The sequence below is a fragment of the Canis lupus genome, chromosome 27, assembly GCF_003254725.2.
Source record: "Canis lupus dingo isolate Sandy chromosome 27, ASM325472v2, whole genome shotgun sequence".
NCBI classification, from domain to species: domain Eukaryota; kingdom Metazoa; phylum Chordata; class Mammalia; order Carnivora; family Canidae; genus Canis; species Canis lupus.
Window position 1 is genome coordinate 11,776,237 of NC_064269.1, and position 16,426 is coordinate 11,792,662.

The 16,426-nt window shown below is 40.1% G+C and overlaps 1 protein-coding gene across 3 annotated transcripts in view; it reads left to right on the plus strand.

Annotated features, from left to right (window-relative positions):
- The first annotated feature begins 269 nt into the window (after window positions 1-269).
- The window catches only part of GXYLT1 (glucoside xylosyltransferase 1), a 55,144-nt gene continuing 38,987 nt past the window's right edge, over window positions 270-16,426 (plus strand). The window contains exons 1-2 of one of the 3 annotated variants that reach the window (XM_025477278.3): window positions 270-524; window positions 10,574-10,666. In XM_025477278.3, coding sequence (XP_025333063.3) covers window positions 304-524; window positions 10,574-10,666 — 314 coding nt within the window. In that variant the 5' untranslated portion in view covers window positions 270-303. Of the gene's footprint in view, window positions 525-1,388; window positions 1,579-10,573; window positions 10,667-16,426 lie in introns of those variants that run through there. The other 2 variants (XM_025477280.3, XM_025477279.3) reach the window with 2 other exon arrangements.

Consider the following 16,426-nt stretch of genomic DNA (forward strand, 5'->3'; position numbering starts at 1 on the left):
CCGGGCAGCGCGGGGAGCCACCGGGAGCCACCTGCCGCGAGCCCCTGCGACGCTCCCCCGCCGAGACCCCGCGCGCTCGGCTCCCGCCTCTGGCGCGCTCACTGCGCCTGCGCGGCCGGCAGGGGGCGGGGCCTCGGGCTCTGGGCGGGGCGGCGGCGGCGGAGGAACTGGTTGCGGCCGCGGCTGCGCAGTGCGGCTCCCTACGCTCCAGGCGGCCGGGCGCGGCGGCGGCGGCGGCGGCGGCGGCGGGAGCGGGAGCGGGAGCGGCGGCGGGAGCGGCGGCGGGAGCGCGGGGCCGGGGCGATGCGGCGCTACCTGCGCATCGTGGTGCTGTGCCTGGCCTGCGGCTTCTGCTCGCTCCTCTACGCCTTCAGCCAGCTCGCCGCGTCCCCGGAGGAAGGAGCGGGCGGCGGTGGCGGGAAGCCGCAGGCCGCGGCGGCTTCCTGGCTGGCGGGCGGCGGACGCGGCGGCGCGGGAGGGGTGGGCAGCGCGGGCCTCGCCGCGCATCCCGGCCGGTCGGACAGGTACGCGCGGTCGGGGGTGTGGGGGGCGCGGCGCGGCGCGGGGCGGGGCGGGGCGGGGCCGAGCCGAGCTGCTCGCGGTCGCCCCGCGCCTCGCGCTCCCTCGCCGCCGCCTCCGGCCCCGGCTCTCCTTTCCCTCCTTCCCCCCGGCGGGGGCGAGCCCGGCGCCAGCGCACCCCGCGCCCTTTGTGTCCGTCCTCTGGCCCGTTCCTGATGCGCTCTTTAAAACAGATAGAAATTAATTCACAACTTTTTTTATTTTTTAGAATATTTTATTTATCCATGAGAGACAGAGAGACACAGAGAGGCAGAGACACGGGCAGACGGAGAAGCAGGCTCCGTGCAGGGATCCTGATGCGGGACTCGACCCCGGGACTTCGGGATCACGCCCTGGGCCGAAAGCAGATGCTTAACCACGGAGCCACCCAGGCGCCCCTGATTTTCAACTTTTAATTGACAGTTGCTTCCCCCCCCACCCCAGCCCCCTTTTTTAAAGAATTCATTGAAAGTAAAAGGTGCCCCCCAAAAGCGCTCCTGCCGTCTGTCTGGCCACTGGGAGTTCCCTCTTGTTTCCATGGAGCTCAAGTTGAGATATTTAAACCTCACGCTGGCGCCCTAGTTCAATTTCTTTTCTTTTTTTTTTATTTTTTTTATTTTTTTTTTTATTTTTTATTTATTTATTTATTTTTTCAATTTCTTTTCTTTTTCTTTTTTCCCCTCCTCTCCTGAATGGGGCGTTAACACCTTTTTTTTTTTTTTTTTTTTTTTTTTTTTTTTTTTTTTTTTTGGGTATTAGCGCTTGAATTTTTATTCTTAGTCTGTTCGTGACATCTGGACACTTTTTTTTTTGTGCATATCGCGGATTTTTTTTTTTTTTTCTTTAGGAAACCTCGGTCTGTTCTGACACTTGAGCAAGTTCAGAGAAAGGGGATTGGGAGAGCTTTCTTCAAAAGTCAGTGTTTTGAGAAGCAGCCTTACTGACTTCCGTGGATTTGCGCGGGTCACGGTCAAGAGCTGGAGTCTATAGGGGAGACTGGGAAGAGGAACGCGGCGCGTGGTAGGCGTGCTTAGCAGAATCCGAGCGTTTCCACTTCCTTGAAAAAAGAGGCCCCTCTGTGTGCGGGCACCTCTCTGGGAAGGCCTCGCCCTGCTCCCTTGAGTAAGAGGCAAAGGCCGCTTTGATATCAGAAAGTATGGGGTCGGTGAGAGGAGGGAGGGCAGGTCAGCTGCAGGCCCTGTGACATTCCTCTGAGACTTGGTGGTCCTCCTCACAATGAAAGGGGAAGCATGGGAAAGCTGGATTGCCCTGATTTTACCCCATGATTTGATTACAGGCAGGCAAATCCCTCACTCTCTTCTTAAAAAAGCAGAACTGCTTCCAATCAGGTTTGTCAAGTCTCCAGTTATCTGCCCTAGGAGAGGTGGGGACTGAAGACCTGGATTAGCTCATGAAAAATGAGGGTCAGGAAAAGCGGTTTGTGGTCTATTATGTGATTGTGGAGCATTTGAAATGATGGGGGGGAAAATCATTTTTGTACTGGGGTAGTAGTGTAAGGAAGCAACATTTTATTTTATTTAAGATTTTTATTTATTTATTCATGAGAGACAGAGAGAGGGTGAAGCAGGCTCCATGGAGGGAGCCCGACGTGGGACTCAACCCTGGGTCTCCAGGATCATGCCCTGGGCGGAAGGCAGGCGCTAAATCACTGAGCCACCCAGGGATCCCAGGAAGCAACATTTTAAAACACTTGATGAAATTTGGACTAAGATTACTATTAGATTTCTTTTTTTTTTTTTTAATATTTTATTTATGAGAAACAGAAAGAGAGGCAGAGGCAGAAGCAGGCTCCATGCAGGGAGCCGGATGTGGGACTCGATCCTGGGTGTCCAGGACCACACCCTGGGCTGAAGGCGGTGCTAAACCACTGAGCCACCCGGGCTGCCCTACTATTAGATTTCAATTTGGTAGAGTGACATTCATTTGTAGTGCTTTGTCTCAGGCATTTATAATTTATTTTGTGATTTTTGTAAATTTCGCTTGGCTAGCTGATTTTTTTTTTAAGATTTTATTTATTCATGAGCAACACAGAGAGAGAGAGAGGCGCAGAGACACAGGCAGAGGGGGAAGCAGGCTCCATGCAGGGAGCCCGAGGTGGGACTCGATCCTGGGTCTCCAGGATCACAGCCCCGGCTGCAGGCAGCACTTGCTTTATTTGAAATTTAGAATAAGCACCTCGGTAATTTTTTTTAAAGTAATCTCTGTGTCCAACATGGGGCTGGAACTCACAACCCCAAAATCAAGTGTCATGCATCCTCCTGACTGAGCAGCCAGGAACCCCAGCACTTCAGTGTTAATAAATACTTTATAGAGCTATTACTGAAATTTTAAGTTTGATGTGTCCAAGTCAACTAAAAAGCTGTATAAATCATTTGACCAGGGTCCAGAAGGTATCAGTTATTGGACCAGGACTGTATTCTTTGAATCTTTAAGGCTCTTTCTGTAAAGCTTCTGTGATAAGAATCTAGTGTATGTAGTGTTTGTTTGTTTGTTTGTTTGTTTTTTAATTTTTTTTTTAATGTATGTAGTGTTTGTTGGTAATATAGGATGAGGCAAGCAACAACTTTTATTTGGTAGGACTTAATTATCGTTGCATGCTTACTTTTTTTGAAGCAGTCTTATCTGAAAACTTTAGCTATTATTTCTCTCATTTGTTTAAAATATGGAATCTAGATTATACCCAGTAGGTTGTATTGCCCAAATCTTATAGAAAGTGTTTATTGCATGGAATTCCATGGCAATAAATTACTTGGAAAGGTCCTTCCAAGTTCTCAAAGTATAATTCCTAAAATGTTAGGAACAATTTTTCAGTGAAATCTATTAATTAGTGCCTCCTGTTTGAATCCATTATATTTTGATATTTAAAAAACATATCTTAGAGTCAGACAAACCTACTCTCTTTCTGTCTCTGCTGTGAAATCTTGACTACATCTCTACTTCAGTTTTCTCACCTGTAAAGTGTAGATAATATTACCTTAGTTAATTTATAAATAGAACCTTAGTTATCAGTGATTAAAATCCAATACAACTGATGTAAGCAAAACAGATATTTATAGACTTACATGGGTTGCTGGCAGGAGCAAGATTGAAAGGAAAATGCCCAGACAGCTCCAGGGACCTTAAGGACTAGGGCTTTGTTATTCTCTTCCACTGTTCATGGGGTCTTCGCAGTGTTTCTTCTTAATCTCAAAACTTTCTAGGAAAAGGCTCTCATTGGATTTGTGTCACGTGTCCATCCAGGGACTAGTCAGTGTTGTCTGGGATGGTGACCTCTGATTCTCTGGCTCTGTCACTTGCACATTCTTGTGGTGGACAGGATAACATGATTGGTGTTGGAGATGAGTGGTATCTTAAAGGGGAATTCTGGCTAGGCAGTGGCTCTTCCACATAGAGAAACTTTTTGAGCTCTTCAATGTGGACAGACTAAGTTATTCAATATAAATACAGGACTTTTGTACAAGGAATTAGACTATTTTGTGACTTCAGTTGCTCAGAATGATTAAATTCTCACATTTCACTGATGAATCTCGATGGTGATCATCAAGATCTTGTCCTGTTGTGGCTGTTACGGCAGTGTGAAGTGAGGAATCCAGAAACTACTAAGCATTTGAGTGATAACCATTTCTGGACTCATCATGCTGTTTGTGTGTCAAGTCACCTTACTGGTGAGGACATCGAGTTCTCATTTCTCCTGGATCTTGTGACACTAGTAGGATGTACTGAGCATTTTCAGGGCTTTTGGAGACAGACTTTAGCTATACCACATTCTTGGCTCTGTGAACCCTGAATACATTTCATCAGTTAGATTAGAGGTAAGAGTATGGTACTCTGTATTCATGTTCATTTCAATTGAAATGAAGTAGCTTGAATAGATGATTGAATATGGTATCTAGCACAGTAAAACTGTAGTTAATATGGTGATGGTTTGAATCATTTATATTAAAAAAATTTTTTTTAAGATTTATTTATTTAGGGCACCTGAGTGGCTCAAACACCTTGCCTTTGCTCAGGTCATGATCATGGGGTCCTGAGATTGAGCCCCAGTTGGGCTCCTTGCTCAGCAGGGAGTCCTGAGATTGAGCCCCAGTTGGGCTTCTTGCTCAGCAGGGAATCTGCTTAAGGATTCCCTCTCCCTCATGCGTGCTGTCTGTCTCTCTCTGAATAAATAAATCTTTTTAAAAAAGATTTATTTATTCAGAGAGAGACAGCAAGCATGCATATGTGCAAGCAGGGGAAGGGGCAGAGGGAGAGAATATCCAAGCTGACTCTCTGCTGAGTGCAGAGCCCGACTCTGGGCTTGATTGGGACCTGAGCTGAATCTCAGTCTGGTGCCCAACCGCCTGAGCCACCCAGGGGCTCCTCAGTCATTTACATTTTAATCAATATTTTTTTCAATTTCTGACTTCTGGGAAAAAATCCTTTCCCTTAGTCTGCAGTCCAGACCTACTTAAACCAGGTGCCTGTTAGTAGGGTCTGGGAATCTGTGTTTTAGATATGTGTCCCAAAGATTGAGAGCCACTAATTTAGCTGAGAAAGGTTTGACCACTATTTTCATACTACTGTTTTTATCAAGAGAAAATGTTTTCTCTCTCTCCTGAAGTCATTTTTTTTTAATTTTGCTTTATCTGTGCTTTTTTTTTTTTAAAAAAAGATTTTATTTATTTATTCATAGACACAGAGAGAGAGGCAGAGACACAGGCAGAGGGAGAGGGAGAAGCAGGCTCCATGCAGGGAGCCCGATGCGGGACTCCAGGATCACACCCCAGGCTGCAGGCGGCGCCAAACTGCTGCGCCACCAGGGGTGCCCCTGAAGTCATTTTTGAAGAGAGAAGTTCAGATAGTGAATAGTGACAAATTACTTACTAAAACCACCTTCATTTCTGTTTTGTTCATGCAGAGACGTCTTATGTAAAACCAATATGCTGCACTTGTATCTTAGATCAGTGAGGATCATACTTCACATGATTGTAAAGTGCTTAGCACAAACCTGACTAGTAATTAATTAATTAAAATTATTATTTTGTTCTGTGTTGTTGGAGGGGAAACTGATTAGGCTAATAAAAACGATAATGTGTACTTTTGATTTAAAAATCTTTGAATACATTAAAATTATTATCTGTGCCATACCTATTGAAAATACTCCCCCTCCCCATATTAACTAACTTGTGTGTATGCCATGTGAAGCTTAAAATTTTTATGTATTCATATTGTCAGTTTTTTCCTTTACCGTTTTTATCTTTGTTATGTGTATGTATAGGAAAACTTTCTACCAGTGGATTTTCCCCCCAACTTTTTTGACATTTAAATCTTTAATCCAGTTTTTTTGGTTTTTGTTTTTTCCTGCAGGAGGGAGTTGGGTACAATATGGTGCTGAGTTTGGAAATGGATAAGTAATTGTTCACTTCCATTTGTATGTAAGGAGTCCTTTTTGTACTGAGTATTCATGAAACTAGAGATTTAAGAAAAAGAAATGAAGACCGGACAGAGCTAGAAATTAAGTTGTCTGGAGACAATTTTTAGTTGAAAATGAGTGACTCCCCCCCCCCCCCCCAAAAAAAAGAAAGAAAATGAGTGACCCAGGTACTGATCTTCAAATAATGGTGATTTGTCAGTATCATGGGAATGGTCTTTAGTGTGGTTGAGAGCGTCTCTGTTTTTCTTGCCACAGTCACGGTGCAGGTATCTGTGCTTTGAGGTTGCATTGGTGGCTCGCAGCACTTCAGAGTTCTACATTCCTTTGTTGGATATGCCTAAACTTATCCCTGACTGTAAGGTGTGCATGGTTTTTCACTAAAGCCTAATGACTATCATAGATGTTTTGAAATGAAAAGTACATTATCCAGGTTAATTTAAAAGTATAAAAGACCTTCTGTTATCAGATTTAAGTAAACTTTGAGAACTGTTATTGAGGGGAGTTTATATAGTTAAAGGCTCTGCTTAATCCTGAGCATGAAATCTCTGAATTCTTCAAATACTGAAATTTTTGGGAATTTTGTTTTTGATCATTTAAAAAATTTTTAAAAAATAACTATAAATTCACAGGAACTTTCAGAGACACACTTGTATTACTCACTGTTTCCCCTAATAGTAGGATTTTAAATGAGCCTAGTACAATACTACTACATTTGGAATGTATATCAATATAGTACAATATCGTAACCCCAGAAATGGATATTGTACAGCCCATAGACTGTATTCAGATGTCACCAGTTTTACATGGGTTCATACGTATTTGTGTAGTTTCATGCAGTTTCATCACATGTGTAGATTTGTGTAACCACCCCCACAAACACAACTGTGTTGCCACCACAAGATCCCTTTTGCTACCCCTTGATTACTTTGTAGACAAGCCACCTAGAACTAGAAACATTATGCCAGGGATGCCTGGGTGGTTCAGTTAGTTCAGCGTCTGCCTTCAGCTCAGATCATGATCCCATGGTTCTGGGATAGAGTCCTGTATGGGGCTTCCTGCTCAGTGGGGAATCTGCATCTGCCCCTCCCTCTGCTTGTGCTTGCGAGCGCTCTTCCCCCCCCCCCCCCCCCCGCCCCAATAAATACAATCTTAAAAAAGAAAAGAAACATTATGCCATATGAAATTTGAGGATGAGTCATAGTAGTTTTATTTCAATTTATTCCACAATGAAGAAGATTTGCGTTTATGGGCTTCATTGATCTTGGATGTCACTGTTTACTGAAGATATACCCACTAAGCTCAGCCTGCAATTTTGCCCCATTAAAAAGTATTTGATAGAATTAGCTTTTTGAATGTAGTACTATATTTCTAATATTCCATTTCCAATAGTTTTTTTTTTCTTTTTTAAGATTGTATTTATTTATTAGAGCACAAGCCAAGGTGGGTTTGGGGTAAGGGCTAGGAGTGAGATGATGGGGAGGTGCAGAAGAAGAGGGAAAATCAGACTCTCTGCTGATCAGGGAGCCTGATGTAGGGCTCCATCCCAGGACCCCGGATATCATGGCCTGAACCAAAGGCAGACGCTTAAGCAACTGAGCTACCCAGGTGCCCCTCCAATAGTTTTAAGGAATAAAAGCAAAAGACACTAATACCCAGAATTCAGATAACTGTCTCTACTTTCTCAATATTTTTTAACTTTATTTTTTTCTGGCCTGAAAGTACAGTTGCTATCTACAAATTAGTTGTTTTTTTTTTTTCCAGTCTTTGCTTGGAATTACATAAGTACATAATGAATTTCTGCTCTCAATCTTTTTTTTTTAATATTTTATTTATTTTTTAAAGATTTATTCATGAGAGACACACACAAAGATAGAGACACAGGCAGAGGGAGAAACAGGCTCCATGCAGGGAGCCCAAAGTGGGACTCGATCCCGGGACTCCAGGATCACTCCCTGGGCTGAAGGCAGGCGCTAAACCGCTGAGCCACCCAGGCTGCCCTACTCTCAATCTTTAAAACCATTTTTTCATAAGTAGGAGAATGTAAGTTTGGGAAATAAGCGGTAAATTATGCCACCTCTTGCCAGCAGCACATCAATGTTTTATGGTTTTAGAAAAAATAGTAAATGTTATGTGTACTCACTAGTGCATATGTTTTATTTTTTTATTTTAAAGATTTTATGTATTTATTCATGAGAGACATAGAGAGAGAGGCAGGGACAAAGACAGAGGGAGAAGCAGGCTCCATTCAGGAACCAATGTGGGACTTGATCCTGGGTCCCCAGGATCACACCCTGGGCCGAAGGTGGCGCTAAACCACTGAGCCACCCGGGCTGCCCTGTTTTATATTTCTGTTAAAGAAAGACAGCAAAACATCCCTTCTAAAAACTATGTTTTCTGACATTAAGTTAAAGTTAAGAAAATTACCTAAAACTGGACTTTTCTCCTACAGTTTCATCTGCATTAATTACTTTATAGTGATTACAGATCTAGCAGTTTCATTTGTAGGTATATATTCAAGAGAACTGAAAACATATGCACAGAGAAAAATTGTAAATGAATGTTCATAGCAGACTTGTTTATAATAGCCAAAAGGTGGAAAACAGCACAAATTATATCTATGAACTGATGCATGACTAAACAAAATGTGGTATATCCATCCATTATTTAGGCATAAAAAGAAGTGAAGTGTACTGATAAATGCTACAGTAGATGAACTTTGAAATATATTTAAGAGTCAGATTGAAGGAAGTCAGACTCAAGAGACCACATATTGTATGATTTCGTTTGTGTGAAGTATTTGTAACAGGTAAATCTATAGAGACAAGATAGATTTGTGGTTGCCTAGGTCTGGGAGATAGAAGTTGAGGCAGAAAATGGTATTACTATGTAATTTTTATGGAAGAATTTAGTTATTTTCCTTGAGACTTCATTTTCCATTTTCTACTGCTATGAGGTTTGATATCACAAGATGGAATAACCAGATGAGTTATGTCCTTCGTGGAACAAAGGTGCACTGTAGGTGTTGAGTATAAATAAATTGTGGATTTGTTGAAAGAAAGCTATGGTGAAGTCTGAATATGAAAGATGGAGATCTCTATTTGAACAAGTTTGTTGTAAGGCTTAAATGGATGTGAAAGTTCTTGCATCTGGAAAGAACTCTGTGTTAGCTGTTCACCACCACAGAGCTCTCTCTACTGTGGAAATGCAAGACTTAAAACATCCATAACCATGCCTGGGAAGGGACAAACATTTCCTAAACGAGTCGTGAGTTTTACTGGTCTGTATATATATATTTTTCTCCCTGCTTTATCAACCATTTAAATTAAGATATGCTGGCTTCAAAATGATTACCATGTAAAAGAAAACCAAATTACAATGTAACTTTAAAAAAAAGATTTATTTACTAGAGAGAGAGAGAGAGCAAGTACCCAACAACTGAGCCACCCAGGTTCCCCTACAATGTAACTTTTTTCTGTTGATTTTAAAATCCTGGCTTTGTAGGTTTTTATGTGATAGTATACAGAATTATTTAGGTAACATTTAAAAAACCATCTGTGCCCCACTCTGTTCTCAGAGATTCTGATTTAATAGGTCTGGTATGGGGCTCTGGGTGATTTTGCTGTGCAGCCTGCAGAGAGATCCTCTGTCCTAGACTGTTAGCATTTGAAATGAGAGGTTTGATCAGAAATCTTTGCAAATATGAAATTTCATAGACCTTTTGCTGCAAGAACAGTAACATAATTGAATTTATAGCAAGAGAAAAAGTTATCTGGTGAGGGGACGTGAGGTGACCTGGTTTAGTGACTCACCCGGATTACATATTTGCTTTAGTATCAAGGCCTTACTGCAGTGAATTTCAAACTGTTGTTTTGAAAAGTAGTAACAATGAAAAACATACTTTTTGTAAGGTGAGATGTTATGGCTATTGTTGCTGAGCTCCAACCTGCAATCTAAGAGCAAACACTACACGTAATCGTCCATTTTAGCTTGGGTAATACAGCGAAACTAAGATAATGTACAAAATGAAACTGAGCCATGGATATCAGCGTGCTTTCTTCTTCTTTCTTTCTTTTTTTTTTTTTTTCAGTTTAAAGCACTATACAACTAGCTTGAATTGAAGATTAATTTAAAAAGTTTCAAAGATCCTCTCTTCCTTTTCTGTCAGTATTTGTGGCATTTTAATTTTGTTCCAGGATAAGCAACTATTTTGTTTAGCTAAAATGGATTTTATTTGAGGAGAATCTGTGTAGTACACAAAGGAAAATTTTAGAAGTATTGTCATATCTTCTGTGTCATCTGAGGAGGGGATTTTAATATATTTGGAGAGTTCCTGACTAGGAAATGGTTTTTCAGTCTGTACTATAACCTGCCTAATGATTTTAAAGTCCTATTTAAAATAATGATACCTTGAATAAGGGAGAAATTTCCAAAACTCCTCAAGTTACCTTAGGCGTGTGTTGGATTTGCAGTTTTGTTGCTGTAAAATAGAACAGTAAGTTATTATGTTATTAAGTAAATTCTTTGTTAGTTTTAAACCAAAATACTCACTTAGGACTCTCTATTTCTGTCTTACTCTGTTAGGTGTAAAGATTTCTCTCTGTGTTACTGGAATCCCTATTGGATGCTGCCCTCTGATGTTTGTGGAATGAACTGCTTTTGGGAAGCGGCTTTTAGGTAGGCACCTAAATTTAATTGGTAGATCAGTGTAGGTAAGATTAGATAGTGCATAATACATTTTTTACTGTAATGGGACACAAAAATGTTTCTTTTCCTGTAATTTAATATTGTCTTAGTACAAATAATTCGTTTTCTAATTGGGTTTTCTTTTTTTTTTTTGTTTCTTTCTGTTTTGTAGTTCTTATAATTAATTTATAGTATATACTGTGGGTAAAATGCTCTTTTTTTTTTTTAGGTGTTATTAAGGTAAACTATTCTTAGGAGCATTTATGATATGATTTTAGGTAACTGGGTGATAAAGTGTTAAACAGGTGATTAAGATAGTCTTCCCTTGACATTTACAGCCATATATATTTAATCTACTTTAAAGCTGATATGCTAAAAAAACCTTTTTGTAAGTGGATGGGGACAACTGGGGAAGGATTAGGTTGGTTATTAGCAGATAAATTGAATATTGAGGAATGAGAGGGTAAAAATAAGTGTTTAATGAAGGAGCAAGTATTGACGTGACATTGTTTATTGACCTTGTATTTGCTGACTACTTTGGCTTTGTGCGTGGCTCTGGATAATGAAGGCCTTAGATGTTATTCTCACCTTCAGTGAAAGAAGTGTTTGTAGGAATGGGCTATTAGATTGTCTCTGTGACATAGTGGCAGGGGATACTGAGGCAGTAGCCTGAGATGCCCTTCCTGAGAGTAAAGTTTCTTTGAGAGCTACCTATTTTCACTGTTTTTATGATTCATTTAAATTTTAATTCTACTCATTCTATTTGCTAGGTCCAGTGCCACGTGCTTAGAACCAACTCGGAGTCTAGTTAATTTGGCTCCGTCCTTCTGGAACTTGCATTCTATAGGAGCTTCCCACTAGTAAACCTGACATAAAGATAGAGGGTGACAAATTGTAGCTGTGATGATGGGAGAAAGAAGTGAGTCATCAGTCGGGATCATCTTAAAGCATTAGGGAATGCTTCCTGGTGGGAGCGATGCATGGGGAACATGGAAATTAGCCAGGCTCAAGAACAGGAGATAAAATATTCTAGGTGGTAAGAACTACATTCTTTATATATATTAGTAGTATATGTTTTTATATTCTTGATTCTTGTTACATTATACATTCTATGGACAACTGGGAAGGAATCCTTGAAATCCATTTTTTTAAATTATATCTGATTGCTATGGAAAAGATGGGGTGATTGAAATTCTAATATGAGTCAGTTAAATCAGATTATTCAAACTTCTAAAAACTGACTTTTTGAAGATAATATTACCCTTTAGCTTGTTCAGAAATTTGGAGAATTGAAGCTCCATATTTTTTATTCTTCTAAAAGTTTGCTAACAAGCACCACTTTGCTATATCCAGCCTTGTGAAATAAGTCTGCTCACTCTGAAAGCTGTGTAAGCTTGAAAACTTATACATAGTTTGATTTATACAACCCAAGTCCTTTTGTATGTTACTCATTATTACTCAACATGAGTAATAATCTTCCCTCCCCCTCCACTGACTGCAAGAGTACTCCAGGGAAGTTGATCTAGTCTGAGTCCTGGAGCCTCTGCTCATTATTTCTCTTGTTTTGGCTTTTCCTAATGCTCCCAATATTTCTTGGAAGGAATTACATGTGGATCGATACATAAATGTTGTAAACCCTTGTGCTGGTTACTTTTCTAAATTTAGATTTTAAAAGTCACACTTTTCTCTTACACACCCTACTCCTAATATTAAGTCCATAGTATATATCTGTATGTGTAGTGAGTGTAACATTTTGTTACTTGTATCAAATCATTGTGTAAAATCTCTCAAACTTAGTTTCTTACTTAGAACTTGGGATCCCTCACGTTTACTCTGCTTGAATATGCAGACAAGCCGAAATGCAGTGCAATTGCCCTATCATTCTCTCCGTGCATTGCAGTAATGATTCGGCTTTGCCTGACTCTTAGAGCTTGTCTGCCCACCTGGTAAAGCGTCTTTGAAAGTCCCGGCTCCTACCAGCCTTGGGTCTACATTTCGCCAGACAACAGTGAGCCCTGAGCTGGCACCGTTTAACTCCCGGGCCTGTCCTAGCTTTCCCGATTGGAATTCTTTATACCTTAGAACTTTGATTTTGATCAAAGCTTATTTGGGGAAGTATTTCCTCCAATTAATTTACACAGTGAACATAAAATAACATAAAAAAGAAAAATTGCTTTTTTTGTGCATAGGCCTTTAGTAATTCATATCTGCATTTGCTTCAGTCATTTCCTGACCAACCAGATTGCCTCCCAGCAGTTTGTCAGAATGCTCACGCCTCTCCGCTCTTTTCTGTTACTGAGACAAAACCAAAATAAACTTTCTACAACAGCTTGCACTCCACCCTTTTTTCCTTCAAGCATTTTGTGTTCACTGTTTCTTTTCACCAGCAAGACTTCTTCTGAGAGTATCTACTGACTTTATACCCCGTAAACAACAACAGAAGAACTTTCTGTCTCAACCTGCCTGAGCAGCACTGACTACCATGACTAACCCCACTCCCCCACCCTGAGGTTACCTCTGACCTCTGTTTTTCTGGGGCCCAGTCTTACTTTTTTTTGGTCCCTTTGACATTGGTTACCACTTCCTCTTTCTTTCAATTCTGTCAGTCTTTGGCTCTTAAGACCAGGGTCTCTGGTCTTGATCTCTTTGCTTCTGGACTTCTCTCTCCTGACTCCTCCATATTAATGTTCCTTGGGACTCTGCTCTTTTCTCTCTCCACTCCCTGGATAATCTTTTTAAATGATGTCTTTACTCCAGAGCTCTTTTCTGAGCTCCAGAACTGTGTTTCCAGCTGCATTTTGGTCATTTTTAACCTTGTTGATTCAGATGCCTCAGACTCTCTTGTTCAAACCTGAGTACATGATCTGGCTTCTCACATCTTCCTCATCTGTGTTTTGATTGCTGGTTTATGACTGACTTTCTTCGTGTCAGTACACAGTGACTCTTCTATCTAGCTCCTTTCACGCTGTTGCTCCTGATAACCTCTTGCTTCCTAGCCCTTTAATTATCATGCTCATCACTTCTTTTCCAGTGATTTCACTTCCCTACCCACTGCTTCTCCCTCTTTGTCACTATATTTATGCATCTGTTGTGGTTGTGAATCCTCCAGACTGTTGGCTTTGCAGATGGATACCATGTGGTGTTCATCATTCAAGCCCCATACTGAGCAAGGTGCTTTGCAACCAGTAAATAATTAATGACTTTCCCCAACACTTCCAGACTAATTTTGATGTTTGTATAGTGAGCTTCCTTAACAATATATTGTTTTTTCTATTTAAGCAGTTATCATGCTTTCCCATTAAATCTTTGAAAGTTCTGTATTTTTTTTTTTTTTAAAGTTCTGTATTTTTGCAATTGGCTGTAAATTGTATGAGGTCAAGATTGTGGCTTTTTTACTTATCCCCATTGTCCAGCATATGAAAGAAGTTCAAATATTCATTAAAGAGAATGAATTATATTTACTAAGTTGTGATCTAAAAAATTATATGGATTTAAGTCTGTACCAGCATTGTGTGAATGTACTGATGTTACCATGAGTTTAGCATTATTAGGAGTTACAATTTTAGCATGTATTAGAGTAAAATGATAGAGTATTACTGATTTATATTTTGTTGATTTTTTTGTTGAACGTATTTCCATATTTGTTGAGCTTAATCTTTGTTCTGTATATTTTCTGTATTGACATTTACCTCTTGAGTTTTAATGCTTATTTTTTAATCTCCTAGGATAATATATTCTGCTTTTGCCATTGATTTCAAATACCTTCCTAGGTTCATTTTTTTATTTTACTTTTTTCTTTCTCTCTCTCTCTCTCTTTTTTTTAAGTAAGCTCTTGGCCCAGCACTGGGCTTGAACTCAGAACCGCAGGGTCAAGAGTTGCATGCTCTACTGAACCAGCCAGGCACCTCTAAGCACCTCTAAGCAAGCTCTTAATTTTAGTATTATTATTTAGTATTATTTTCTTAAAAACTGTTTTAATGTACTAATTTTTTTGTGACTTGAGCTTTCAAAATATTTAATCTTTATGATAGGAATTGATTCTTAATTTATGGAACCCCTGATTACAGATGAATTTAATGTTACATGTATTACTTTGAGTGGTTCATGCTAGTTTTTAGAGCTATACTTGTGTAGATTATTTATTTATTTATTTTTAAAAGATTTTATTTATGTATTCATGAGAGAGAGAGAAGCAGAGACACAGGCAGAGGGAGGAGAAACAGGCTCCATGCAAGGAGTCCGACGTGGGACTTGATCCGGGTACTCTGGGGTCATGCCCTGAGCCAAAGGCAGATGCTCAACTTTTGAGCCGCCCGAATGTCCCTGTGTAGATTATTTAAAAATATGTTTTAGCAATTAGTACTTACATTTCATGTTAGATTTTTAGATTTTCTTTCTCATGCTATATGTAAAATCCTAAAGATTTTTTCAAGTATTGTATTTTGTTTCAAAAGTGATCATATACAACTCTTTAGTTTTTAACCTAGTATGATAACTCAACACTTTTTTTTATAGTGAGAGGAAAGACATTTTGTTTTTAAGCTATACATAAAAGGAATTGCCGTTAATGTTTCCGAATATAGTTTTCCATTTTGTTCAACTGACAGTTTTTAAAAATGGTTCATAACAATTTTTAGTTGAGATTATCACAAATTTAATTGGTTAGTTGGACTTTGCATACTTCTTTATAATACTAATTCTTGGTCTGAATATTATTATACATTGTTTTCTTTTATAGGAAGAGCACTAGGCTGAAGAATGCCCTGAAAGCTTTTTGTGCTGTCTAAATAAAAAAAAAAAGAAGACAAATTGTTAGGATTTCTTCATAACAGAAATGTTACTTAAAATAAGTGTATTCCTGGGGCAGCCCTGGTGGCGCAGTGGTTTAGCGCTGCCTGCAGCCCAGAGTGTGATCCTGGAGACACGGGATCGAGTCCTACGTCGGGCTCCCTGCATGGAGCCTGCTTCTCCCTCTGCCTGTGTCTCTGCCTCTCTCTCTCTCTGTGTCTTTCATGAATAAGTAAAATCGTTAAAAAATATATTAAAAAAATAAGTGTATTCCTGAGTTTTAGAAATCTGTTAATAGTGTTTGTATTAGAATTTGTTAATAGTGTTTATATTAGAATTTATCATCTAAAATACTTTTTTTTTTTAAAGATTTTATTTATTCATGAGAGACAGAGAGAGAGAGAGAGAGAGGCAGAGACACAGGCAGAGAGAGAAGCAGGCTCCATGCAGGGAGCCCGATGTGGGACTTGATCCTGGGTCCCCAGGATCACACCATGGGCCGAAGGTGGTGCTAAACCGTTGAGTCACCCAGGGATTCCCCAAAAATACTCTTTAAAAAAAAATTATTTATTTATTCATGAGAGAGAGAGAGGCAGAGACACAGGCAGAGGGAGAAGCAGGCTCCATGCAGGGAGCCTGATGCGGGACTCGATCCTGGGACTCCAGGATCACGCCCTAGACCAAAGGAAGACACTAAACCACTGAGCCACCCAGGGATCCCTCGATATTTGTTTTTAAAGAAGGATTCCCCCCTCCCCTCAACCCCTTCTTCTAGTATCTTTCTAGACTGATGGATTCATTTTCTTTTATGTGTTATCATTCATTACAGTCATAGTTCCTATTGATACTCAGGTTATGCCATATTTAGCCAGGAAAGCATTCAAGTATTATGTTTGCATTACCTGTAGAATTTCATCTAATCATATATCTCTAGAAAAATAGGTTTGACTTAAAAATGACCTT